Consider the following 25,534-nt stretch of genomic DNA (forward strand, 5'->3'; position numbering starts at 1 on the left):
ATGATGCTCGCATCTTCAGGAACTCTGGTCTGTTTCAAAAGCTGCAGGAAGGGACTTTATTCCCAGACCAGAAAATAACTGTTGGGGATGTTGAAATGCCTATATGTATCCTTGGGGACCCAGCCTACCCCTTAATGCCATGGCTCATGAAACCGTACACAGGCAGCCTGGACAGTAGTCAGGAGCTGCTCAACTACAGGCTGAGCAAGTGCAGAATGGTGGTAGAATGTGCATTTGGACGTTTAAAGGCGCGCTGGCGCAGTTTACTGACTCGCTTAGACCTCAGCGAAACCAATATTCCCACTGTTATTACTGCTTGCTGTGTGCTCCACAATATCTGTGAGAGTAAGGGGGAGACGTTTATGGCGGGGTGGGAGGTTGAGGCAAATCGCCTAGCTGCTGGTTACGCGCAGCCAGACACCAGGGCGGTTAGAAGAGCACAGGAGGGCGCGGTACGCATCAGAGAAGCTTTGAAAACCAGTTTCATGACTGGCCAGGCTACGGTGTGAAAGTTCTGTTTGTTTCTCCTTGATGAAACCCCCCGCCCCTTGGTTCACTCTACTTCCCTGTAAGCTAACCACCCTCCCCTCCTCCCTTTAATCATTGCTTGCAGAGGCAATAAAGTCATTGCTGCTTCACAGTCATGCATTCGTTATTCATTCATCACACAAATAGGGAGATGACTACCAAGGTAGCCCAGGAGGGGTGGTGGAGGAGGGAAGGAAAATGCCACACAGCACTTTAAAAGTTTACAACTTTAAAATTTATTGAATGACAGCCTTCTTTTTTTTGGGCAATCCTCTGTGGTGGAGTGGCTGGTTGGCCGGAGGCCCCCCCACCGCGTTCTTGGGCGTCTGGGTGTGGAGACTATGGAACTTGGGGAGGAGGGCGGTTGGTTACAGAGGGGCAGCAGTGGCAGTCTGTGCTCCAGCTGCCTTTGCTGCAGCTCAACCATACACTGGAGCATACTGGTTTGGTCCTGCAGCAGCCTCAGCATTGAATCCTGCCTCCTCTCATCACGCTGCCGCCACATTTGAGCTTCAGCCCTGTCTTCAGCCCGCCACTTACTCTCTTCAGCCCGCCACCTCTCCTCCCGGTCATTTTGTGCTTTCCTGCACTCTGACATTATTTGCCTCCACGCATTCGTCTGTGCTCTGTCAGTGTGGGAGGACAGCATGAGCTTGGAGAACATTTCATCGCGAGTGCGTTTTTTTTCTTTCTAAGCTTCACTAGCCTCTGGGAAGGAGAAGATCCTGTGATCATTGAAACACATGCAGCTGGTGGAGAAAAAAAAAGGGACAGCGGTATTTAAAAAGACACATTTTATAAAACAGTGGCTACACTCTTTCAGGGTAAACCTTGCTGTTAACATTACATACATAGCACATGTGCTTTCGTTACAAGGTCGCATTTTGCCTCCTCCCACCGCGTGACTGCCCCCTCAACCTTCTCCCCTCCCTGTGGCTAACAGCGGGGAACATTTCTGTTTAGCCACAGGCAAACAGCCCAGGAGGAATGGGCTCCTCTGAGTGTCCCCTGAAGAAAAGCACTCTATTTCAACCAGGTGACCATGAATTATATCTCACTCTCCTGAGGATAACACAGAGAGATAAAGAACGGATTTTGGTTGAATGCCAGCAAACATACACTGCAATACTTTGTTCTACAGTGATTCCCGAGTACGTGTTACTGGCCTGGAGTGGTAAAGTGTCCTACCATGAAGGACGAAATAAGGCTGCCCTCCCCAGAAACCTTTTGCAAAGGCTTTAGGACTACATCTAGGAGAACCGCAAATGCCAGGGCAAAGTAATCCTTTCACATGCTTGCTTTTAAACCATGTATAGCATTTTAAAAGGTACACTCACCAGAGGTCCCTTCTCCGCCTGCTGGGTCCAGGAGGCAGCCTTGGGTGGGTTCGGGGGGTACTGGCTCCAGGTCTAGGGTGAGAAACAGTTCCTGGCTGTCGGGAAAACCGGTTTCTCCGCTTGCTTGCTGTGAGCTATCTACAACCTCCTCCTCCTCATCATCTTCTTTGTCCCCAAAACCTACTTCCATATTGCCTCCATCTCCATTGAAGGAGTCAAACAACACGGCTGGGGTAGTGGTGGCTGAACCCCCTAAAATGGCATGCAGCTCATCATAGAAGCGGCATGTTTGGGGCTCTGACCCAGAGCGGCTGTTCGCCTCTCTGGTTTTCTGGTAGGCTTGCCTCAGCTCCTTCAGTTTCACGCGGCACTGCTTCGGGTCCCTGTTATGGCCTCTGTCCTTCATGCCCTGGGAGATTTTCAGAAAGGTTTTGGCATTTCGAAAACTGGAACGGAGTTCTGATAGCATGGATTCCTCTCCCCAAACAGCGATCAGATCCCGTACCTCCCGTTCGGTCCATGCTGGAGCTCTTTTGCGATTCTGGGACTCCATCATGGTCACCTGTGCTGATGAGCTCTGCATGGTCACCTGTAGCTTGCCACGCTGGCCAAACAGGAAATGAGATTCAAAAGTTCGCGGTTCTTTTCCTGTCTACCTGGCCAGTGCATCTGAGTTGAGAGTGCTGTCCAGAGCGGTCAGAATGGAGCACTCTGGGATAGCTCCCGGAGGCCAATACCATCGAATTGTGTCCACAGTACCCCAAATTCGAGCCGGCAACGTCGATTTAAGCGCTAATCCACTTGTCAGGGGTGGAGTAAGGAAATCGATTTTAAGAGCCCTTTAAGTCGAAATAAAGGGCTTCATTGTGTGGACGGGTGCAGGTTTTAATCGATTTAACGCTGCTAAATTCGACCTAAAGTCCTAGTGTAGACCAGGGCTAAGTGGAGATGCAGCTTATATCCTTTTGCTGTTATAGTCAAACCACCTCCTCAAATGACCATCTAGATCAGCAAAATGATTCTTTTGCCAGTATAAAATATGTCTACATGGGGTTTTTTGTTTGTTTGATGTTTTTTGTTTTTTTGTTTGTTTGTTTGTTTTTGCTGGCGTAACTGTCTGGCAGTGGTGTGATTTCCCTGCCCCCATTCCTAACCCTATGGCTATTCCAGCAAAACTTTGTGGGGTAGACCTGGCATCAGGTCTGGCTGTCCTTGGCTTTTTGCGCCCTTTTATCTTTTGTGACATTTCTGACTGCATCTGTTCTCTCTGTCTTATCGCTACCAAACCAATACCCAGCCCTCTATTTGCATTCAGCCCCCAGAGAATCTCCTACACCTGAATAGGTCAGCTTTTATCAGAATTTCATGTGGACTGGGTTTTGGGAGGTGACTCCTGTTTTTCAGCTGTCTCACCCTAAAAGGGGCTTAACTGCTTCTTACACCTAGCCTGAGTGAAGGACAGCTATTATGTCCACCAGTTTCATGATGATTCACTCAACCTCCAGCACAACAGTGTTTAATAAGTTCATGGCACTTACACTCAAAATAAAACTGAGAAGCTGGATAAAACAAACAAAGATCCATACAATACATTTAATGCTAATAAACACCTGTTGTCTGCACAGCATATATACACACAGATTGCTACTGATATAAGGTGTGAATTAAAACTGATTTTAGTTACTTTGGTGCAAGTCAGTAAATTTGGTATATATCAACACCCGAGGTAAGTTAAGGGTTACTGGTGACAGAGGAAGTATGGATTAATGCACAAAGATGAGAGAGAAGGTGACAGAGGGACGCTGCTGGAAAATTCAGTGGAGAAGAGTAGATGGGGCGGGTGTTGTAAAAATTCAGAGATGATTTTGTTTGCATAATAGTGCTTTAAATGAAGTCTTTATTTCTACATTCAGCTAAATATGTAGGAAAAGATGCTGCTTTTTCAAAACTTCGTTTGTGGAACAATAGTGAATCTGAAACTTCATTTTGTGAGCAGCATTGTCTCACTTCAAAAAACAAACGGATAATGTAGACTGATCCCAGTTAAAGACTAGATGGCTCTGGGCACTGATGCACTGTCCGCACGGAGCATGCAGCCCATCAGGGTTTTGTTTGGAGCTGTGGGGCAGGGTCTCTTCAGGCACTCTATAAAAGCAGCACTGCTATTTTGCTTCTTGGCTGCTCTTTCCTGCAGGGAATTGGCATTGATTGATCGGTTGTTCAGTGTTGAAGTAATATCACTGGACGAGCATGAAAAATTTAAGCAGTTAGTGTCAGTGGCCTGCAGGTGAGTGCAGAGGAGCCTTGGTCTCCTAGTGATCATCATCACCTGGATAGAGAGAGGGCTTGTCTCAGGGTGGATTTGATAATCATGGTTTAAATCACTAGTCAGGAAGACTCGATTTAATCATGGATTTCTACATAAAAGTGCATTCTTGTTGGTTGTTATAACCTTAATATATATTCTTCACAACTCAGAGATAGATGTAGGTTTCATTTTTAGAAGGTACACACTATACATTTTTAAGTGATTTATTTTGAAAACTTTTCAGATTAGTTTTACAGCTGTATCAGAAAATGATTGTTTGGTTATTTCATTTACCAAAGGTAATAGAAGCAGATATTTATGAAGTCACTGGAAGGTGAACGGTCTCCAATTCAACAGGTTAATCATTAATATTTGGAGGATTTTCTTGCTATGCTGTATTAGGAGGAGAACATCACCAGACAAACATTTAAATTGTTTTATTTAACCAAAACAACATTATGTAGTCTGGATATTTTTCTTCAACAGCAAACATATACTATTTTAACAAAACAAGCATATGAATTTTTGAATTTAGTTAAACATTCAAGTTTAGTTCAAATTTAGTTAAACATTCAAGTTATTTAAAATCAGGTTTATTTTTGTTAATAGTTTTAAACTAAAATAGTTAAATGAAATATTTAAAAAAAAATTTAAATAGACAGCCAGATCAACATGAGAAACTTAACATACTGGCTTCTGCAGCTAACCCAGTCATCTTCACCTTCATTTTCCTGTTTGTTCATAATCTGGAAAAGAAAAACCAGCTTTCCTGCTTTTTCAGGTCCCAAACGATTTCTCAATTTGGAACAAATTAGTCCAAAGGAAGAAAATATTCTTTCTACACCAGGGTACTCAGCATTTGTTCAACATTTCTCTTAAGCCTAATGTTGAGAACTTTGGCTGTGACAGTGCCATCTATTTTTCCATGATTTTGTTCACAAACTGTCATCAGATTAGGCCAGTTCTTGATATAGTGCTCAGAACAGTCCACTAGTGAGTTCCATTGCACATCGTGTGGGAGAGTTAGCTTGGTTCCTCCCACTTTTTTGAGAGCAGTTGCTGTAAAGTGGTTGTTACAGAAGTATTTTGCAATTTCAACAACATTAGCCTTTATTTTTGGATCACTAAAGTCTTTGGCTAGGAGGTGCATCAACTGAGCACTGCAACCGTATGTTATTAGCTTCTCTTCTAAATAATTTTTTCTCCTCTTGGATACATTTGCAGCATTGTCTGTGACCAAGCTGCATACTAGACATTTTAATTTTTTTTCAGTTTTTTCACAGTTTACTGCAGCTACTTGTAAGTATTCTGCTCCTATGTGCATTTCCTGATGTATCAATTGTTTCTGTAAGGAAGACATTCCCTTCTTCTATTGTCGCACAAGCACATACAACAGGATCATCGTGGACATTGCTCCACCCATCAAGACTCAGGTTAACAATGTCACCCTCTAGACCTTTTGCACATTGCTCAATTTCTCTTTCATACGCTTTATCCAGCAATTTGCCTGCGACATCTGCTCTGTTGGGTGGACTGTATCCTGGTCTTAATGACTGAACCATGTTAATGTGGGTTCTCAATCATACGGAAAGGAGAGTTTGTTGCATAAACAAACTGGACAATTTTTTCATCAATTACCTCTTTTTGTAATCTGCTGGTTCTTATCACAAACTGACCTATGGTTGCTTCTGGATGATCAAGATTTTTTTTTTCCTTTTTGCTACAGGTGATATACTGTGGCTATGTGAAGTAGATGATGTGACTCAAACACTGGCATTGGCAGATAACTCTGAAACTATGGAAAATGATGGTGATCTTGAAGGTGGATAGTCTTCAGAATCCTGTATGTTGAGGATGGATTCTCCTAAACACAATAAGTCCATGCAGTTATTTAATAATTATTATTACCATACTGCTCATTTAGTATTACCCATTGCATTCACTGATACTCCGTACTATTTTAAAGGTGAAATTGTAAAAGGAAGATCTGGCTATTTCAGCTGTGTTTTTTTTTTTTTTTTTTTATCACAACTGCATCTAAAATGGTAGTACCATAGAGTAACAAACTATATTGTTTGCTCAAACATGAGAATTCAGGAATAGTCTAGAAGGAAGACAGACAGTTCTTAAGGAAGAAGTATGAAATAAAAAAGTTTAACAACCTGAAGATCCTGCATGTTCAGACATGATGAAAGGAATATCTTCAGCATAGCTTCCTCCTGAGAAGGAACACTTCTCATGTTGCTGTTTTATTCAGGCAGCCAGGCCTTGCATTTCTTTGTTGCACTGTTTGCATTTTCCGCACATGCCTGTCTTGCCCACAGGTAGAGGAACTTCATTAAAATCTTCCCAAACTGGGTCCCGTTTACGGCCTGCTGCCATTATAGGTTTTCCTTTCCAGTGAGAGAATGGTATGGTAGATCTCAAATCAATGAAGACTACACTCAGAAAGACCTCAAGACTTCTGGAATATGCTGCTCGAAGAGTTTCACTTTTGTTTCTACTGCCTTTCCCTCCCTTCTGACATTTATCTCGAGACCTCTTCTCCTTGTCCAGATCTATTCCGCCCCCAACAATCTTTTATTCATTGAACTTTTTGAAACTTTGCACCTTTAGAGAGAGAGGTAAGGGATTGACTCTGTGTACACAAATTTGCAGAGGGACAATAGGGTTGAGGTCTGTTATTTCTCACCTCAATATATTAATATTAATTTATTTATTTTAAAAACATTTTTGCTGTTAACAAGCATGTTATGTCTGGAGACACAAATCCACAGTTTGAGAACTGCAAAACTAAGCATCTCTGATGGTATCTTCTAGACTGGGTCCTGAGTCCCATTGGGTAGGTAGAAAGATTAACTGAAATAATCTATACAGAAGCCCCTGGAATTCTGTAATATTGGGTCCTTAATCCATGAACTATTGGAACTCATTTACAAAACTTTTATTAAACATTACATGAATATATTGTCTCATACTGTAGAATTAGATTTTATAATCCCTATTCCATGGTGAGAGATTTTTGAGCTATAGTGTATCTTTATTAAAACTCTTTAGATAGGTGTGTTTTTCCCTGCAAATCTGATTTAAATAAAAATAAATAATTTCTTTTTTAAATCATTGGTTTTTATCCACCCTGGTTTGTCTACACTTGAAATGCTACAGTAGCACAGCTGTTGTAGGGGTTCTCCCATTGACATAGGTAATCCACCTCCCCGAGAGGCAGTAGCTATGTTAACGGAAGAATTCTTCCATTGATTTAGCACTGTCTATGCTGAGGGGTTATATCAGCTTTATGCTGAAGAATCCACTGCCCTGAGTAACATAATTAAGTCAACTTAGTTTTCTGGTGTAGACTATCCCTAAAACAGCTTCAGTTGTGATCAGTCTGGGTGTTGGAAGGGGTTGAGGAAAGAAGATGCCACTCTTCTGTTGTCCATTTATCTGGTGGTGAGCGGGATCAAAGTCCTCAGACAAAGAGGGGTGAGGAAACAGAGTGGAGTGGAAAGAAGTGTGAACTTTATGGGAAAGGGAGAAAACGGCATAAAGAAAAAATGTGGGATGCGTATTAAGGGTTTCCTTTTTTGTAAGCAGTTCTGTAACATTAATTTGTCTAATGTAAACACACAAGTCAGGAAATGGATTAAAATTTAGCAATGGATGTTAATTTTGCTATGAGAATCCTTAGTACTACCCCACTGTTACATGAACATTTGCAACATATTAATTGCAAAACCTACCTTAATGCAATTTTAAGGTTTCCAAATGCTGTGCTGTGGCATGAACGTGTTACAGTATTTGAATTGAAACTACTGTCCTCCTGAAGATCTTCTTGTGGCTGGAATGTTTCCTAGTGGGTACCCAATGATCTTCTACCTAGGCCCTGAATCAAGTAAGATCTCTATATAGGATGGCATATCAGCATGTGGTTACGTCACATTGAAGCCTGGCACCAAAAGTTATTCACAGGATCGCTTTCAACCTGACCACCATTATGAATGCAAAATTCTTCGCGTTCTCTCTGAAGTCTTCTTTATTGTGACAGATACGACAGCTTCCTGAAATATCCTGGATAACCCTTAGTGAATTAACATCTTTGTGGTTCATTGAAAAATGCAAATGTTTATGTACTGTTGTGGGGTTATATGGAACTTCTTTAGCAGGAGACAGGATTAATGCAATCTCTGGATGATATTAAGAACTTTTTGGGGACAACGTGTGAAGTGAATTTCCTAGGAAGTACCTGGGAGTGAGGGGAATGCAGATGACCCACTTTAGAGCTATTCTTTTGAAGCTACATCCTGGGGAGAGAAACTGAGTGTCTATTAATTATCTGCGTCTGTAAACTCTACAAAGTTAGGAATTAACTTTTCTTGGGGGTTCTAGTTCTTGTTGGGATTCCCTCTGAGAGCTCTCTTTCACTTGGCTTCCCAAGAACTCAGTTCGACTCCAGATTTTAACATTTAGGTATCTTTATTTGGCATACAGCAAAGCTATGCTGAGTTGATCGGACTCAAATGCAAGGATAACATCACAAAGCTAAGTTACACAGAAAAACCTCTCTGTCTGTCCGTTTATATACATAATTTACCCATTATGTTGCGTTACACATTTTGGAGTTTGGCTTGGTTACGTTGCAGAAACCAGTCCGTGTACAACATGCTCTTGTCCACACATTGTCCATGCACAACTTACTTTTTACCTCATCCTATGTTCTAGACTTATCTTGTCCATTGTTATGTTGTCCGTTGTGAATGGTTCCCAGAATGTTTCCCCTTATGTTAGTTAGTTCAGAAGTTCAGTTTCTTAGCTCAGTGATCCATTTACCTATCTTACCACAGACGTTGTTTCCATGCTGCTGATCTACTTACCTCTCTAATCCTCTCTCCCAAGAAATGAGGTCTTCCTCATGTCCAATTACTCATGTCAAGCCAGGCCTGCAGTTCTGAGCTGAAGCTGTTATGAGCCTGTGACCACAAAAGAGACCTCTTTACATGGTCTGAAGGACTCCCCTTTTTAGAGCCCATGTTGGAGACAGTCGAGGGGATCTCTGGTAAGCTTATTAGCATGGGTGTAGTTTTTTTTCATTTTTTAAAATGTTTTCTCTGTAGTGATTTTTACTTTAAAAATAAAATAGGCTTACATATGAAATGCTGTGTGGTAACTTATAACTGTTGGCAATTACTGTGTTGTTAGTTTCTGAAGAGAGAGCCTATTTAAGTAGATTGTCTTTTGCTGGGAATAACACTGAAGGTAGGGAACTGGTCGGTCTTGAAATACCTGTGTCTCTCCCTTCTGACCAGGGTATCCACCAAAGATGGGCAACAAGTAGGGAGCCTGACAGTGGATACTCTTGCTGAACCACTAAGGAGAAATACAGGTGCAGTTGCCCCGAGCTATGATATAGCTCACCAGCAGAGTGGGTTGGGAAAATCAAGATAGAAAGTGCTCACAGAGCCCCGATCCCAATAGTAGCATAGGCGCTGACTCCATGGATGCTCCAGGGCTGGAGCACCCACGGAAAAAAATTAGTGGGTGCTCTGCACACACTGGCAGCCAAGTTCCCCTCACCAGCCTTCCCCCCCACTCCCCCTGCAGCACACCATGTCCCCGCTCCTCCACCCACCTCCTAGTGCTGCTCCCCGGCTGCCGCCAAACAGCTGTTTGGTGGCATGCTGGGAGGGAGGTGGAGAAGCGGGAACGTGACGTGCTCAGGGGAGGAGGCGGGCTGGAGATTTGGGGAAGAGGTTGGAATGGGGGCAGGGAGGGGACGGAGTGGGGGCAGGGCTGGGAAAGCGGGAAAATCGGTGCCAATGAATACTAGTGATAGCTGTGTCTAAACCAGTAATCAATCAGTTTCATAATTTTAGGATCTACCACAGGATCTTGGCTGTAGCAACAGGAAAAAATATTACGTATCAGAAAACATACTTTTTCATCTGCTATAGAGGTAGCAAGGTCTCACTGCTCAGAAGTCTTCCAGAATGCCCTGAATCTCTTTTTTTTTATGGAGTCTTGCCTGAGATTGGCTCTAGCTTCCTAAAAGACAGTAAAAAGAAAAGGAGTACTTGTGGCACCTTAGAGACTGACAAATTTGTTAGTATTTAACAATGACAAGAACGTGTCAACTGCTGGAAATGGCCCACCTTGATTATCATTACAAAAGGTTTTTGTTTTTGTTTTTTTTCTCTCCTGCTGATAATAGCTTACCTTACCTGATCACTCTCCTTACAGTAAAAAGAAAAGGAGTACTTGTGGCACCTTAGAGACTAACCAATTTATTTGAGCATAAGCTGTAGCTCACGAAAGCTTATGCTCAAATAAATTGGTTAGTCTCTAAGGTGCCACAAGTACTCCTTTTTTTTTTTTTGCGAATACAGACTAACATGGCTGTTACTCTGAAACCTCTCCTTACAGTGTGTATGGTAACACCCATTGTTTCATGTTCTCTGTGTATATAAAATCTCCCCACTGTATTTTCCACTGCATGCATCCAATGAAGTGAGCTGTAGCTCACGAAAACTTTTGCTCAGATAAATTGGTTAGTCTCTAAGGTGCCACAAGTACTCCTTTTCTTTTTGCAGATACAGACTAACACGGCTGCTTCTCTGAAATTGGAGAAGAAATACTCTTGCTTTCAGCCATACATTCTGCATTCATAATGTTGTGATAAGTTTCAGTGCAATACAAGAGTTGCAAAATCTGTAGGTTGTTTGTTAACTGAAACATTTAAAGGCTGGCATGTGGTAAAAACAATAAGCCACGTTTGCAGAGCAGCTCAAGTATTTTTAATTCTGCTCTGCAGTGCTTTCCATTTCAAGAAAGTGAATGCACTGCAGCATTGAAACTGTCCTGTAACACTTTTTCGGAGGGGGGATTGCAATCAGGTAGTCTCTTATCTTTAATATATTAATCCATTTTATATGATGTTTAAATATACCATTTAGATTTTAATAAACTAATTTGCTTGATTTATAGGTTTGCAGTTAGAGGCAGGTTTCCTCTAGAGACACGTGTGCTTGTTGGTTTAACCTATGTGAACTCCACTAGAAGCAGCAGACTGCTAGAACTAGATAGAAGCAGTTTTTTCTGGAGGAAACCAGTTTGCAGAAGTTGTTAATTTTGCCAGCACAGGATTGATTTACTGAGGAAAGGGGTATCTTTAAAACATATTCAGGCTTATTGCGAGTAATCTCTCCAGTGTTAAGTCTTTTAATAACATTTTATGTAATATTTAACAAAAATATGACGTGTATGAGGACAACCAGTTTACTCCAACCCCATGCACATGTTTAACAATATTTGTGTCATATTAGTGGGAGTTATGTGCACATATTGAGGAGAGGAAGTTTTGTTACAAGTGAAACGTCCTTATTTTGGAGTCAGAAACAGTTAAGGGTTGGCACTGTTTTAAAATTTAAAATACCTGGGTTTTTTCTGTCCTTAAAAAAATACCATGTCCATCTTTAAATCTTGCTTTCTGTACTTATAACTCTTCTTCAGTATTTATAATACTAACTTTACTTTTTGTAATTTATCTGTTATAAAGATCTTGCATCAACTAAGAATTGTCATGCTCTGACTTTTTGTAAACTTGGAAAATCCTGTCTTGCTGTCTGTCATTTTACCATCTTTTTACAATGCTAACTAATCTGCTTAACCATAGATATACTTTGGGAAAAACAAAAGTCCCCAGTTGTTCCCAAGTACTCTTCAGGGGAAATGCCCTTTAAACAGGTAAGCTTTGTCTTGGATTATCTTGGAACTATTTAACCATTAAACCACTAGAATGTTTGTAGAACATTTCCTCTCCTCAAGCAAAAACCACTGCATATCTACAAATGGCTTACAACTGGTTTAATTACCATTTGGAACAGACTAATTTTTCAGCAAGTTTATCCGGTTTAGTGCAGTGCCAGAGCACACTAGATTTAACTGTTCAGCTGGTCTTCCCACTACCGTCACAGAGTGCCTTAGTGCCTTGCAAAATCTTTCAATATTGCTTCTGGGAACTGAGTTAGAGACTGTGGAATAGATATCCAAAGGTAATTGAAACTGAATGGTTTAAAATAGTGCTAGTGTGGATGCCAGGCAAAATTCTTAATGGCCTTGTGTGACGTTATTGACATAATCTAGGACCGTATAGATCATTGTTGCAACCAAGGTCCTGTAATGACACCAAATCTTGTATAAAGGGGGTCAAATAAGGTGTCTAAGACAAGGTTATGGTTTGCTGGTTATGATTATGCTATGAATATGCATGTATCATTTTTGTATTTAAAGTTACAAGTATTGGCTCTATACTGTCTGTATTTCAAACTTGTGCTATGCTTCTGAGTGACAGGTTGGTGTCAGCTCTGCCTAGCCTGCTTGATGGCCCATTAAGGACCATCAGATATACAGCTGACCCACTGAGAGAAGGCAGACACGCCTTGTGACTCAGCAAGGTATGCAGGGACATGCCTATGGACAAAACTCTGTGGCTTTTCCATGCCATGTGATGGACAGCTTGTCCTTGGGACAAAGAAAGAGAGACCACATGGCATGAGAATATAAGAAGCTGCTGCAACTCCTCCATCTTGTCTCCAATCCTGCGTCATACCTCTGGAGGGACTTAGCTCTAAACAAAGGAATGATGACCTATCCCAGCTGTGGATGTACTCCAGAGACTGGATTTGAACATGCAGTTTATTCCATCAATGCTGCAAGCCTGAACCAAAAACTTTGCCATTACTGTATGTAATTGATTCCATTTAACCAATTCTTGCTCTCATCTATATCTTTTTCCTTTCATGAATAAACCTTTAGATTTTAGATTCTAAAGGATTGGCAACAGCATGATTTGTGGGTAAGATCTCATTTGTATATTGACCTGGGTCTGGGGCTTGGTCCTTTGGGATCGAGAGAACCTTTTTTCTTTTACTGGGGTATTGGTTTTCATAACCATTTTTCCCCATAATGAGTGGCACTGGTGGTGATAATGGGAAACTGGAGTGTCTAAGGGAATTGCTTGTGTGACTTGTGGTTAGCCTGTGGGGTAAAACCAAAGTCTCTGTCTGGTTTGGTTTGCCTTGCCTTGGTGTGCATAGAAACCCCAGCCTTGGGCTGTAACTGCCCTGCTTTAAGCAATTTGTCTTGAATTGGCACTTTCAGTTGGGTCTAAGCAAAGAAACTCACTAAATAAATGTGTTTAATTAAAAGGGAGCTAAAGTTGGCTAGCAGTGCCTTTATACCTTCTAGAACACAGAAGTTGGCAGCTGAAAACTGAAACCTCCTGGGAAGCTGGAAATACAGCAAAACAAAACACCAACATTATAAAAGCAGGAAGTGCAGGGTTAAGGTAAAACCTGCCAGACCTTACTCCCATGCAACCTTAAGTCTGCCCCTGTGAAGATTTCAATAAGCACGGTGAATATAACAGAACTGTGGGAATATAATAGAACCGTACCCATCCCTAACAATAGCTGCTAGTTTTTGTATGCCTACCACAACTCCAAATACTCACTCCTCTTGCATTTACACCGCATTTCTGTGCAGTCAAGCGCAAAATATACTCACGATGGAATATAACAGCTGTCTGTACAGATTTAACAGTTGAAAAATTTTCCTTCTGACACTGCAAGAGCATTGTGCATTGCAGTATCAACAAGAAGTTTGAGGCTGGTATTAACATGCTGAGTTGAATGCACAACCTTCTGGCCCAGAGGCAAATGTGTCCTAATGATCTTCACTGATAACTAGTATTTCACAATGTGATTGTAGATATCTGGCTTTCTCATGTTTTTGATTGTTGGCAGTGCAACATGATGCAGCTGCAGGCACTAGAGAACAGAGAATGACTTGTTCAAAATGCCAGACAGCAACTTAGCTTACCTATTATAGGTCAGTACCTTTTAGTGGAGTGGGCACTTACCCTGAGGAAAGTTTTCAAATGTTTCTTTGCCCATGAAAGCTTCCTTTAATGTACAGTTTGATCCACTCACCGTCTCAAAGCCCTTTACAGAAGTGATAGTTTTCAGAGTAGCAGCTGTGTTAGTTTGTATCTGCAAAAAGAAAGGAGTACTTGTGGCACCTTAGAGACTAACAAATTTATTTCAGCATAAACTTTTGTGAGCTACAGCTCACTTCATTGGATGCATTCAGTAGAAAATACAGTGGGGAGATTTTATATACACAGAGAACATGAAACAATGGGTGTTACCATACACACTGTAAGGAGAGTGATCAGGTAAGGTGAGCTATTACCAGCGGGGGGGGGGGGGGGGGGAACCCTTTTTGTAGTGATAATCAAGGTGGGCCATTTCCAGCAGTTAAAAGAATGTGTGAGGAACTGTGTGTGTGTGTGTGTGTGTGTTGGGGGAGGAGGGGATAAACATGGGGAAATAGTTTTACTTTGTGTAATGACACATCCACTCCCAGTCTTTATTCAAGCCTAATGTAATAGTGTCCAGTTTGCAAATTAATGCCAATTCAGCAGTCTCTTGTTGAAGTCTGTTTTGAATTTTTTTTGTTGAAGAATTGCCACTTTGAGGTCTGTAATCGAGTGACCAGAGAGATTGAAGTGTTCTCCTACTGGTTTTTGAATGTTATAATTCTTGACGTCTGATTTGTATCCATTTATTCTTTTATGTAGAGACTGTCCAGGTTGGCCAGTGTACATGGCAGAGGGGCATTGCTGGCACATGATGGCATATATCAGATTGGTGGATGTGTAGGTGAACGAGCCTCTGATAGTCTGGCAGATAGTCTTAGGGATGAGTTGTGTATTAGATCTTACTTGTGGAATTTAAGGACTGTTGTGACATCAGTTTGACTTTTTACCCCCTTCATATTCAGTGTGGCTGAAATTTTGACCAATGTACTGTAACTTTCCTTCAGTTCTACTCATGGGGTTTCCCATGAAAGTCAGTAGGTGTTTTCTGAGTGATTGAAATGCAGCGTTAGAGCCCTGTGCATTGAAGTTGTAAGAAGCTTTGCTGTCACAACAGCAACAAATGTAATTTCCACCTCTCCCATAGTTTTAATAATTTAGGGAAGACTGTGTTGGTAAGGGAAATAAAAGCAAATAATGAAATAAATTAAACACTTAGTACCATACTATCTGTATTTGGGTTCTCCAGGACTTACCCAATGGGGACATATGCTAATGTAGTTAGTTATTGCATAAACACAAGTTGATATAGTCCCCACATTGAAAAGAATACGGTAACTTCAGGGAAAACACAGGCAGTGAGGGTGACCAAACTCAAAACAAGATAATACAGTTACATAGGTATTGTAGAAATTGATGTTTCCAAATCTTAAATTAAAATCAGCGTGCCCTCGCTACTGCACAATCTAATTATCATTGACTGGCAGACTTGTAGGCATCATAGAAGTGTGTCTTGAAGAAGGAATTAAGGGAGGAGAGATTAATTGCCTCATGGATTAATTCAAGGATATCATTACATGCTTACAGAACAACTGTAGAAGGAAGTGAGGAGATGTTTTGTGGGAGACTTATATAATGAGCAATAAAGGCTGGCTTCACAAGAGTGACTGACTAAATCCTTCTCCTTTTTCGAGAACATTCTTGATTCATTAGACTCGTATTTTAGAGAGGGTTTTCACTGTTCCTCATCTTAAATGGGTATATATAGCTTCTCCTCTTCAAAGTGCTTTGTCAGTACACAGTGACGAATATTGTCTGTTTCTGCCCCCTGTATTTAGACCATTACTTCTACTTATTCTCTAACTGTAAAATATGGTAAACATTCACTTCAGCAATTTTAAACTCAGAAGCCTAAATCGGTGTTTCCAAATATGTATTGTGAACTAATGAAAATTCTGTTTTCCAAAATAGAAAAATTTATGGATTGTCGAAAACCAGTGTGCAAAAAACAGGCAATGCAATACAAACTTTAAATATAAATTAACAGATTAGGACTTCAAAATTGGAAGAGCAGCAAACACCCATTTCAGTGCACAAATGTGGCCTGTTGTGGTGACATATACACTGTCCAACAAGAATCACAGTTCGTGTATGAAGCTGTAGTCTTCCTTGCTGTCCTCTGGCATGAAGTGGTAAGGGTAAGGAGGCAGCCCATGATGCCACGTGTTTATGTTGAGGGGCTAGAGAGCTGCTACCTTGGAGTTCTTTATGCTGTCTGCCTTGTTGGCCCTCCAGGCCCTTTGTTCAGTGTCTAACACAGCACTGGCTTGCAGGATTTCCCTGAACGTGTGCTCCCTAGTCCTCTTCTTTTTCGCCTCATCAGGGTCAGGTATTCTGCGGCTGATTAAAAACAGTTGTATCATTGGATTTACAGTCACATCAGAAAGGGAATGATAAGGCAAAACTCCCTTGTCTTATTCCCATAAAAACTTTTAATAAGACATGCTTATTAACACTTCAGCTTTGGAGAGCCTCTACACAGCATCACTCTCCAGTCCCAGCCATGGTGAGTATGGCTTTGCTTGCATGATGCACTAAAATTTCAGTCTCTATCCCACAGGGCTGTGGTAATATTGACACTATTTTCCGCAGGCAATGGAAAGCCCAGCTGCCTACTAGCATCCTGAAGCTGCCTGGCCAATATGCTACTAGCCTGTTTACTGCAGTGGTGCCACTTGAGCTCATCACATAGTGGCATGGGAAAATGTCCTACCACAGAGGAAGAAATAAAACAGCCATCCCTAAAAACTTTCAGGAGAGTATTGAGTCTTGCCATGAAAGTTTCCTTGATGTTCTGCATGGTGCCCCCTCCCAACCCACCCTTCCCCTTCACTTATCCCAAGAGGGGAACGAAAAGCAGATGCCAACTCTACCTCTGTTGTACTTTTTTTTTTTAATATACAATAATTATTGTATATTAAATGGGGAGTTAGTACCTGTGTCTTTTGGTGGTGGGCCAGTCACCATCTTTAAATTTTAAACATTGGACAATGCACACAACAAGGGAGAGTTTCTAGGCATGCTTGCCAAGGTGGGCAATCACCAAAAGCAACACTTATATTGGCCAGAGACAAATTTGAGTGTAGACGTGCACAAAGAGCTTATAAGTTGTCTTGAGTCAGCAGCTGAACTTTGTAGCGGAGACCAGACCTGTGTTTCAGCACTGTTTGCATTAAGCTCTAGAACTTATCAGACTTCTTGAAAACAGAGTTCCTGATTTATATCCAGAATGATGGTAACAGATATCTACTGCAGTTTTGACCAGGGTGTAGAAAGTGTGTGTGTAAAGATCCTTCTACGTGCGGTTCCACAGTGAATGAGTTGTTACAGCCTGCAGCTATAAAGTGTTGGCTATTTAGCTCAAGGTGTAGCATCTCACTTTCAGTTCTAGAGTTCCCTAGGTCAGTCCCTGCCTGGTCTGTCAGCCAAGAGAAGAGCTATCACATGTATGTCTAGTGATGCAGCACAACTGTCTTTGAGATATGTAAGCTGTACATCTTTCCTCTTAGCTAAAGATTTTGGGACTGAAATAAGAACTTAACATATCTACGATCGTATACATAGAAGTAAATGTATTTTGTCAAAGTCAACTTTAAATGTGATAAGGTGGAGACAAGATGCAGTGCACAAGTCTGAATTCTCTATAATCTGTGTTAAATGAATGTCCAGATCACAAAGTCACTCTGAGAAAATCAATGGGCTTGTATCAGAAAAGGCCTAATTCTCGTATAGCAGGGAGGTTAGTAATACATATTAAGATACATTGGCAAAATTTTATGGGGAGGCTTGTGTAAAAGGTGAGTTCAGAACACTAACAATGTGAAACATAGTTGATTATATAGTAATATATATTTTAACTTTCTACTTCTACATCTTCTTGTTAGTTTAAAAGATTTAACTGTGAACTGGTGTATCAGGTGTCAGTTACCAGGTTAACTGCCCCTCTGATCCCTCCTGTTTTCAGCACACCTTCTCTTAAAGCATAACCAAAGCAATTAAGAGAAAATAGATCTTAACAAAACTTCATAGAATCATGGAATATCAGGGTTGGAAGGGTCGTCAGTAGGTCATCTAGTCCAACCCACTGTTTAACACAGGACCAATCGCCAATTTTTGCCCCAGATCCATAAATGGCCCCCTCTAGGATTGAACTCTCAACCCTGGGTTTAGCAGGCCAATGCTCAAACCACTGAGCTGTCCATCTGCCCCAAACCAGTATTCATGCCTGCATTCCTCTAAGGCTTACTGTTCCCTGGATCTGGGGAAGGGTCTAACGCAATCTACGCCACAGAGGCTCTCTGTGGGCATGTCTACACTGGCGGGGTTACAGTGCCGCTCAGAGAGTGCTGAAGAGAAACTGCTGTTGTATGTTCGCATTGTCCGTTGCCTCCGCAATAGCATGTTCACACTTGCGTCACTTGCAGTGGTATTCGGAGCAGTGCACTCTGGGGAGCTATCCCACAGAGCATTTCTTCCATTTCTGCCACTAAGTTGTGGGAAGACGCATAGGCACCAACTTCTCATGGTGCCGGTGGGTGCTCGCCACCCCCGCCCCCCCATTCCAACCCCTTCCCCCAAAGTCCCTGCCCCTATTGGACCTCTCTCCAAATCCCCACCCTGGCCCCACCTCCTCCCCGAGTGCACCGTGTTCCTCCTCTTCCCTCCCCCCCCTCCCCCAGGACTTTGCGGGGACAATCGCTGGGAGGGGGGGGGGGAAAGCGGGTGCTCGCAGACGAGGCAGAGCAGAGGTGAGCTCTGGCAGGGGGCGGGGCGGGGAGCTGCCAGTGCGTCAGCACCTATGTGAAGATGGAGGGGATCACAGGGCATCCTGGATCCTATCCCAATGCCCCGTGATGCATTGCTTTGCATCCCTGCAATTCCTGTGCTTCTGTCCATATTTGGTGCCATCTTTCAACCATTTGTGTACTGCACGCCATGCCTCTTCGGGCTGCAGGAATGGATCCTGAACTGTTAATCAGTATGCTGCTCACTCTGACCAACACATCATGAGTGGCAGTGGAGTTATTCCTTAAACTACAAAGGCAAGAGGAGTGCGACATTGATCTTTCCACACTACCATTTATGACACAAGAGTCCTTGTGACATTCATGGAGGTGCTGCCCACAGTGGAACACCGCTCTTGGGCTCGGGAAACAAGCACTGAGTGGTGGTATCACATCGTGATGCACATCTGGAGTGACAAGCATTGGCTGCAGAACTTTTGGATGAGGAAAACCACATTCATGGGATGAGCTCGCCCCAGCCCTGCACTTCCGTTGGAGAAGCATGTGGCGAGAGAGGGAGCTGCCTTGCCATTGGAGAAGTGCGTGGCGATTGCACTGTGGAAGCCGGCTACTCCAGACTGCTACTGATCGGTCGCTAACCAGTTTGGAGTGGGAAAGTTCACAGTTGGACTTGTGTTGACAGAAGTGTGCAGGGCCATTAATCGCATCCTGCTCTGAAAGACGGTGACTCTGGGCAACATGCGTGACATTGCAGATGGCTTTGCACATATGGGGTTTCCTAATTGCAGAGGGGCGATAGATGGCACACATATTCCAATTCTGACACCAGACCACCTACCCACTGAGTACATTAATCTCAAGGGGTATTTCTCAATGTTCTCCAGGCACTTGTGGATCACTGTGGGCATTTCACAGGCATTAATGCAGACTGGTCTGGAAAGGTGCATGACCCACACATCTTTTGGAACACTGGCCTGTTCAGGAAGCTGCAAGCAGGGACTTTCTTCCTGGACCAGAAGATCACCATAGGGAAAGTCAAAATGCCCATTGTGATCCTCGGAGACTCTGCCTACCCCTTAATGCCGTGGCTTATGAAGCCATACATGGGGCAACTTGACAACAGCAAGGAGCGGTTCAACAACAGGCTGAGCAAATGCAGAATGACTGAGTATGGTTTTGGCCGTTTAAAAGCCCACTGACGCTGCCTATATGGGAAGCTGGACCTGGCCGATGACAATATTCCTATGTTTATAGCTGCGTGCTGTACGCTCTATAATATTTGTGAAAGCTTCACTGCGGGCTGGACCTCAGAGGCTCAGCGCCTGGAGGCTGAGTTTGAACAGCCAGAGCCCAGGGCTATTTATTAGAAAGGCACGGTGCGGGGCCATAAGGATCTGGGATGCCTTGAGACAGCAATTTGAAGCTGAAAACCACTAATATCTGTTGCTATGCTTGGAAGTGCAGTGCTTGTAATGCTAGGAGGGGATTGTGATTGGTGCAATGTGAACGTTTAACATAATTGTCTGTCGCTTTGCAGGGCTCTGTTTGCTTTCAATTCATAGAATAAAGATTGCTTTCAAACCAACACAATTCTTTTATTAAAAAACAGCAACCAGAGGAGAGAGTCAAACAAAAAAAAAAAAATCTGCAGTGAGGGGGATGGGGGAAGGGAAGATCCCAAGAGGAGGTAGGGATGGCTAAAGATTTGTGTATGTCCAGGGATCATAGCCAACCTTCTTCTTTGATGTACAATGCAGCGGGTACTGTACTTCAGCAGGGCCAAACTGCAGAGGGATGTGTGTTGAGTGCAATGGGTTGTGGGAGTCCACAGTGTTGGACTATGACGAGGGAGGAGTGAAATGCCGCGGGTATAGACTGGAGCTGGGAGATTGATAAGAGTGTGGTGGTGGTGTCTGGGGGGAGAATGGGAAAGAGTTTTGCAACAGTGGCTGCAGGGGAGGGTGGACGCAGAGCTGCTCTGTTTGAAGAGCGAGTATCACCTGGAGTGTGTCCACTTAGCACTCCATAACATTTAAGAACTACTCCGTGTCTTCTTTCTGGTGTGCCGCGTTCTCCTTTCGGTCCCTCTTCTCGCTGTCTCCGTCACTCCTTCGATTCCTGTTTCTCAGCAATGGAGTGCATCATAACATCACGCAGAAAGTCCTCCTTAGTTCTTCTTGGCCGCTTTCTAATTCTGCGCAGCCATTCAGCCGCCAATAACAAAGAGGGAGGCTCAGCTCCCCAGGTCATCTCTGTGAAATTTAAATGCAACATTTTACAGAGGCAGTATTGTTTGCAACACACAGAACACTGATTCAGTGATTTTAAAACACAGCCAGTACTTACACACCTGTCACTAACTGGCTGACCCCAGGCAAGCACACATGAGCCACAAGACCCCCAAAATGGTGAGTAGTTGCAGGGGCATGGTAAATCACTCATCCCAGACTCAGATGTACGCTGGGCACGTGGCTCTTGGGGAGAGCCAGCTCTGTAGGTGGGGCCTGATGATCATTTCTTTCTCCACACTTTCCACAGGATGTGATCATTATGGAAGATATCTTGCTGCTAAGGGTGAGCAGTCAATCAAGGGAGGGTCTTCTCCAAGACTGCAGCTTCTGCCCTGGCCCCTATGCGGCTTGCCCCCCCCCCCCCCAAGGTGATGGCACAGTGGTGTGGGAAAGTTACCATTAATGGGGCAAGAAACAAAGCAGCTCTGCCAAAGAACCTGTGGCAGCGGGTTTCCCAGTATCTCCATGAGAGTTTCCTGGAGATCTGAGGCAGATTCCCATGAAGTGAGGGAGTCAATCAACAGCCTGTTCAGCTGCTCAGACTAGGCATGCGGTGGGAGACAAGCCTGCTTTCTGCAACCCTCTCGCCCCGAACAGCTCACTTCAAGTCCACATACCAGGGGCCTTCTCTCCTGTTTGCTCTTCACCAGCAGCTGTGACTGGCAAGCCTCCTCTGGTGTAGAAAAGAGCTGCTGGCTGCATGCATCTCTGGCCTTTGAGTCATCCTTTTGCTTCTGGGTCCCCACCCCTTTCCCCCATCACATTCTTGTCCAAGATTTCCTCCTCCTGGCTCGGTCCACTTTCAACTGGAACGTGACCTACCGAAGTATCCACAGTGATCTTCGCAGTGGAGGTGGGGTCGCCGTTGAGTATCGCATCCAGTTCTTTGTAGAACCGGTAGCTCCTGGGCGCAGCACCGGAGCGGCGGTTTGCCTCCCATGCCTTGTGGTAGGCGTTCCGCAGCTCCTTCACTTTGACCCTGCATTGCAGTGTGTCCCAGTCATGGCCCCTTTCTGTTATGCATTGGGAAATCTGTCCGTAGGTATCATAATTCCTATGGCTGGAGCGCAGCTGGGACTGGACAGCCTCCTCTCTCCAAATGCTGATGAGGTCCAGCAGCTTGGCATTGCTCCAAGCGGGGGATCGCCTGGTGCGTGGAGCAGGCCTGGCCACCTGGAAAGGTGCGCTGAGACCACTGCACGCGTCACCGAGCAAACAGGAAGGGGACTTTCAAAATTCCAAAGGAATTTACAGGATGGGGAGGATGATTGGTCACTTGAGGGCAGGGCAGTAGAGTTCAAACTGATGACTAGAGAGGCGAGAACAGGCATTGTGGGACACCTCCCGGAGGCCAATCACAGCGCTCTGTTCAACTACGGTGTCTACACTGGCACTGCAGCACTGTAGGCCCAGCACAGGAAGCTGTACGCCTCTCGTCAGGGTGGGTTTTTTACAGCCCTGCAACTGCACAGTTTCTGTGCACTGAGTGGCTTGGCAGCATGTACACCTCGGGAGTTACAGCACAGAAAGTTGCTTTACTGCACAGAAACTTGCCAGTGTAGACAGGGCCTTTGTTAACCTGTCCCTTTGACAATTGACAGCTCTCTAACTGTTTATAGCCCTTCGATCTGTGAGTTTCCAGACTGGTAAAATGTCTGTCTCGCTTTGGGCTGTAGCCTGGAAGTACGCCATTGTCTGGCAATTGTCCTGGGGGGTTTGTTTATAGCTATTATTGTGTTGTCCTGCTTGCTTTTCCTGAAGCCCCCTATTAATTAGAATAGGAAAGTCTTATAACCAATATACAGTAACTTCTCATTGATCAGACGGTATATTGTATTCAGAAAATTATTACATCTCAATATTCTTAGATTATTACACAACAATTCCATGTCCATCACATCACTGTTGCAGTTACGTACCTCTAGTCCCGCTGAACGTATCTGGTACCTTACAAACTGACTCTTCAGCCATTTTGCAACAAACTGCTCATGGGAAGACATGAACCTTTGAGTAGCAAAGGGGTGAAATAAGTACAAGATTCACGACAAAACTGATTATTGAAACTAAAGTGTCTGAATCCTACTAGGAGCTGAGATACTCAGTGATTTTCAGGCAGAGACCCAGAGTCTGTGGGTTGGCAGTGGATAAGAATTGGCATCTTATCCCTTGGGCTCTAGAAATACTAACTGAAAGTTTTCAGAAAAGTATATCTCTAGAACAGTTATTTTTGAAGTTTTTTTGATAAATTGATAAACTTACAAATCTTAAAAGATTTCTTGCCAGTTGAACTTGCTCTTTATTTTTCTCTCCAGTTGGTGTTATCCGCTGTCCAATTTGCAGCCAGGAATGTGCAGAGAGACACATCATAGATAACTTTTTTGTGAAGGACACCACAGAGGTTCCCAGCAGTACAGTGGAAAAGTCAAATCAGGTGAGTACATTAAAATGTAACTCGCCTCAGCATCCTTTGGGTGCCTAGGTATATCTTAAGCTACTAGCTGTGTGGCCTTTATTGCTTATTTTGTATTGGGGTCGGGGGAGAGAGGAAGGTAGAAAGAGCATTCAAATAGCCATACTTTGTATTTTATGACTGCCATCGAAAATCAGGTAGTGTGTTGGGAGTGGTGGTGATGGTAACTTCTGTTTTAAAAAAATAATGGTTTTAAATATCTGAGGTGAAGTAAGTGCATGGCTACAATGATAATGAGAGAAATAAAATATGTATTATCTTGCTACAGTGAAACTTCCTGAACCCAAGACAAAACACTTCCCATGGAGGACTCTAAATGGGAGAATTCCTAGAACAAGAGACCAGAATGACTTAGAATAATAGAATCAGAGAAATGTAGGGCTGGAATGGACCTTTAGAGATTATCAAGCCCAGCCGCCTCTGCTGAGGCAGAACCAACTATAGACATCCCTGACAGCTGTTTGGAGGTATTTATGAACAGATAGTGATGGGGATTTCAAAACCTCTTGCAAGCCTATTCCAGAATTTGACTACCCTTATAGTTAAAAAGCTTTTCCTAACATCTAACCTAAATGTCCCTTGCTGCAGACTAAGCTGATTACTTCTCGTTCTGCCTTTCGTGTAAAACTCAATTTAGTTTGGTCAGGACTGGGAAAATAGAACCTAATTAGTGTCATGTTTTGCTAATATTAAACAGCTGGGTTCATTAGACAAGAAGTTCTCAAATGTTGTAGTTAAGATCATATCTTACTTGTGTGTCTATGGTCCACTGCCTTCTCCATTCACAAGTGCATAATGATTTTTAATGTACTTTTAGTTTCTTTTCATGCATTTTAGCAACCAGATATAAGAAGAGGTAGCATCAAGTAAATAGCCAGTGATGCATATGGCCAAAGTTTAGGAACCTCTGGCATTAGAATTTGCCATCCTTCATTCTGGGCCATGCCAAGATAAAAGTCCATGTGCTTTATAAATGGACTTTGTTAGACTTCAGGAAATGATTTTAACTCCTTTAACCTCTTTCTACATAGAGCTTTCTTTATAATGGCAGCAAGAAGACTACTTTTGCAATGCTGTAGTCATTTAAAGTCAAGACCCTAATTGCAGAGATACTTTTGTATGCTATTCTCTTTTAAAATAAAGATTATTTTGAAAGTGCCTTTTTTAATCCCTTCATTTTGTATAAGGAGTGCATCATAAGTCTTGATCTATTTTGTATTCTGGCAGTCTTTAGGGCTTATTTAATTATACTATGCAATCTTTTTTGTTTCAAAGTTTCTAGTGGTGGGGGTGGAAATATACCTTGTAAGTCTCCTTCCCCTACCCCAAGATAGGTGCGGATATTTAAACTTATGGCCATCTGCAGCTTTTGTTAGCTGTCTTCAGATGCTCAGCCAGCTTGGGACCTGGACCTCTACGTTATGATGATATCAAATTTTCTGAACCTGGACTGGAAAGTGAGATTTGATTAAAGCTCTCCAGAAGCTTGGACAACATCTGTCTACCTTTTTGTGTAGGAATAATTTTTTTTTAAATGTGGAGTATTTTTGATCATGCATATTTTGCATGTCACCCACTGAGTCACCAAAGCAACCTATGATCTTTAATTATGCAGTGATTAATCACTGCTTGATTTGGAAAAGTGATCATCTTATCTTTAGTCAGTTAGCTTTTCTAGTGAGTTTGTCCATTAGGAGGAGTAGCAAGAAGTTATGTAGTTCCAGAGGTGTCATAAAGAGTTTGATACCATTCAGAGGTATTCCCAAATTTTCTTAAACTTATGAGAGTCCATATTGCTGTCTTGTTCCAATATATGTAACAATCACTGGGGGTTATAATGGATCACAAATTGAACGAGTCATCAATGTGATGCAATTGCAAAAAGGGCTAATATTTTGGGTTGTATTAGGAGTATCATATGGGA

At 42.8% G+C, this 25,534-nt stretch overlaps 2 protein-coding genes across 4 annotated transcripts in view; one reads left to right on the forward strand and one right to left on the reverse strand.

Moving 5' to 3' along the window:
• TRIM24 (tripartite motif containing 24) overlaps nucleotides 1-25,534 on the forward strand; it is a 144,633-nt gene that overhangs the window by 38,827 nt on the left and 80,272 nt on the right. For all 3 annotated transcript variants that reach the window (XM_048830993.2, XM_048830978.2, XM_048830968.2), the window contains exon 2: nucleotides 23,453-23,571. In XM_048830993.2, coding sequence (XP_048686950.1) covers nucleotides 23,453-23,571 — 119 coding nt within the window. The remainder of the gene's footprint in view (nucleotides 1-23,452; nucleotides 23,572-25,534) is intronic.
• LOC125627212 (myb/SANT-like DNA-binding domain-containing protein 2) lies at nucleotides 781-2,746 on the reverse strand. The gene is made up of 2 exons (XM_048831107.2): nucleotides 1,866-2,746; nucleotides 781-1,277 (listed from the first exon to the last, which is right to left on the reverse strand). The coding sequence occupies exons 1-2, from the start codon at nucleotides 2,446-2,448 to the stop codon at nucleotides 1,126-1,128; spliced, it is 735 nt and encodes a 244-aa protein (XP_048687064.1). The 5' UTR covers nucleotides 2,449-2,746; the 3' UTR covers nucleotides 781-1,125.

This window comes from Caretta caretta, chromosome 1, assembly GCF_965140235.1.
Source record: "Caretta caretta isolate rCarCar2 chromosome 1, rCarCar1.hap1, whole genome shotgun sequence".
NCBI classification, from domain to species: Eukaryota; Metazoa; Chordata; order Testudines; family Cheloniidae; genus Caretta; species Caretta caretta.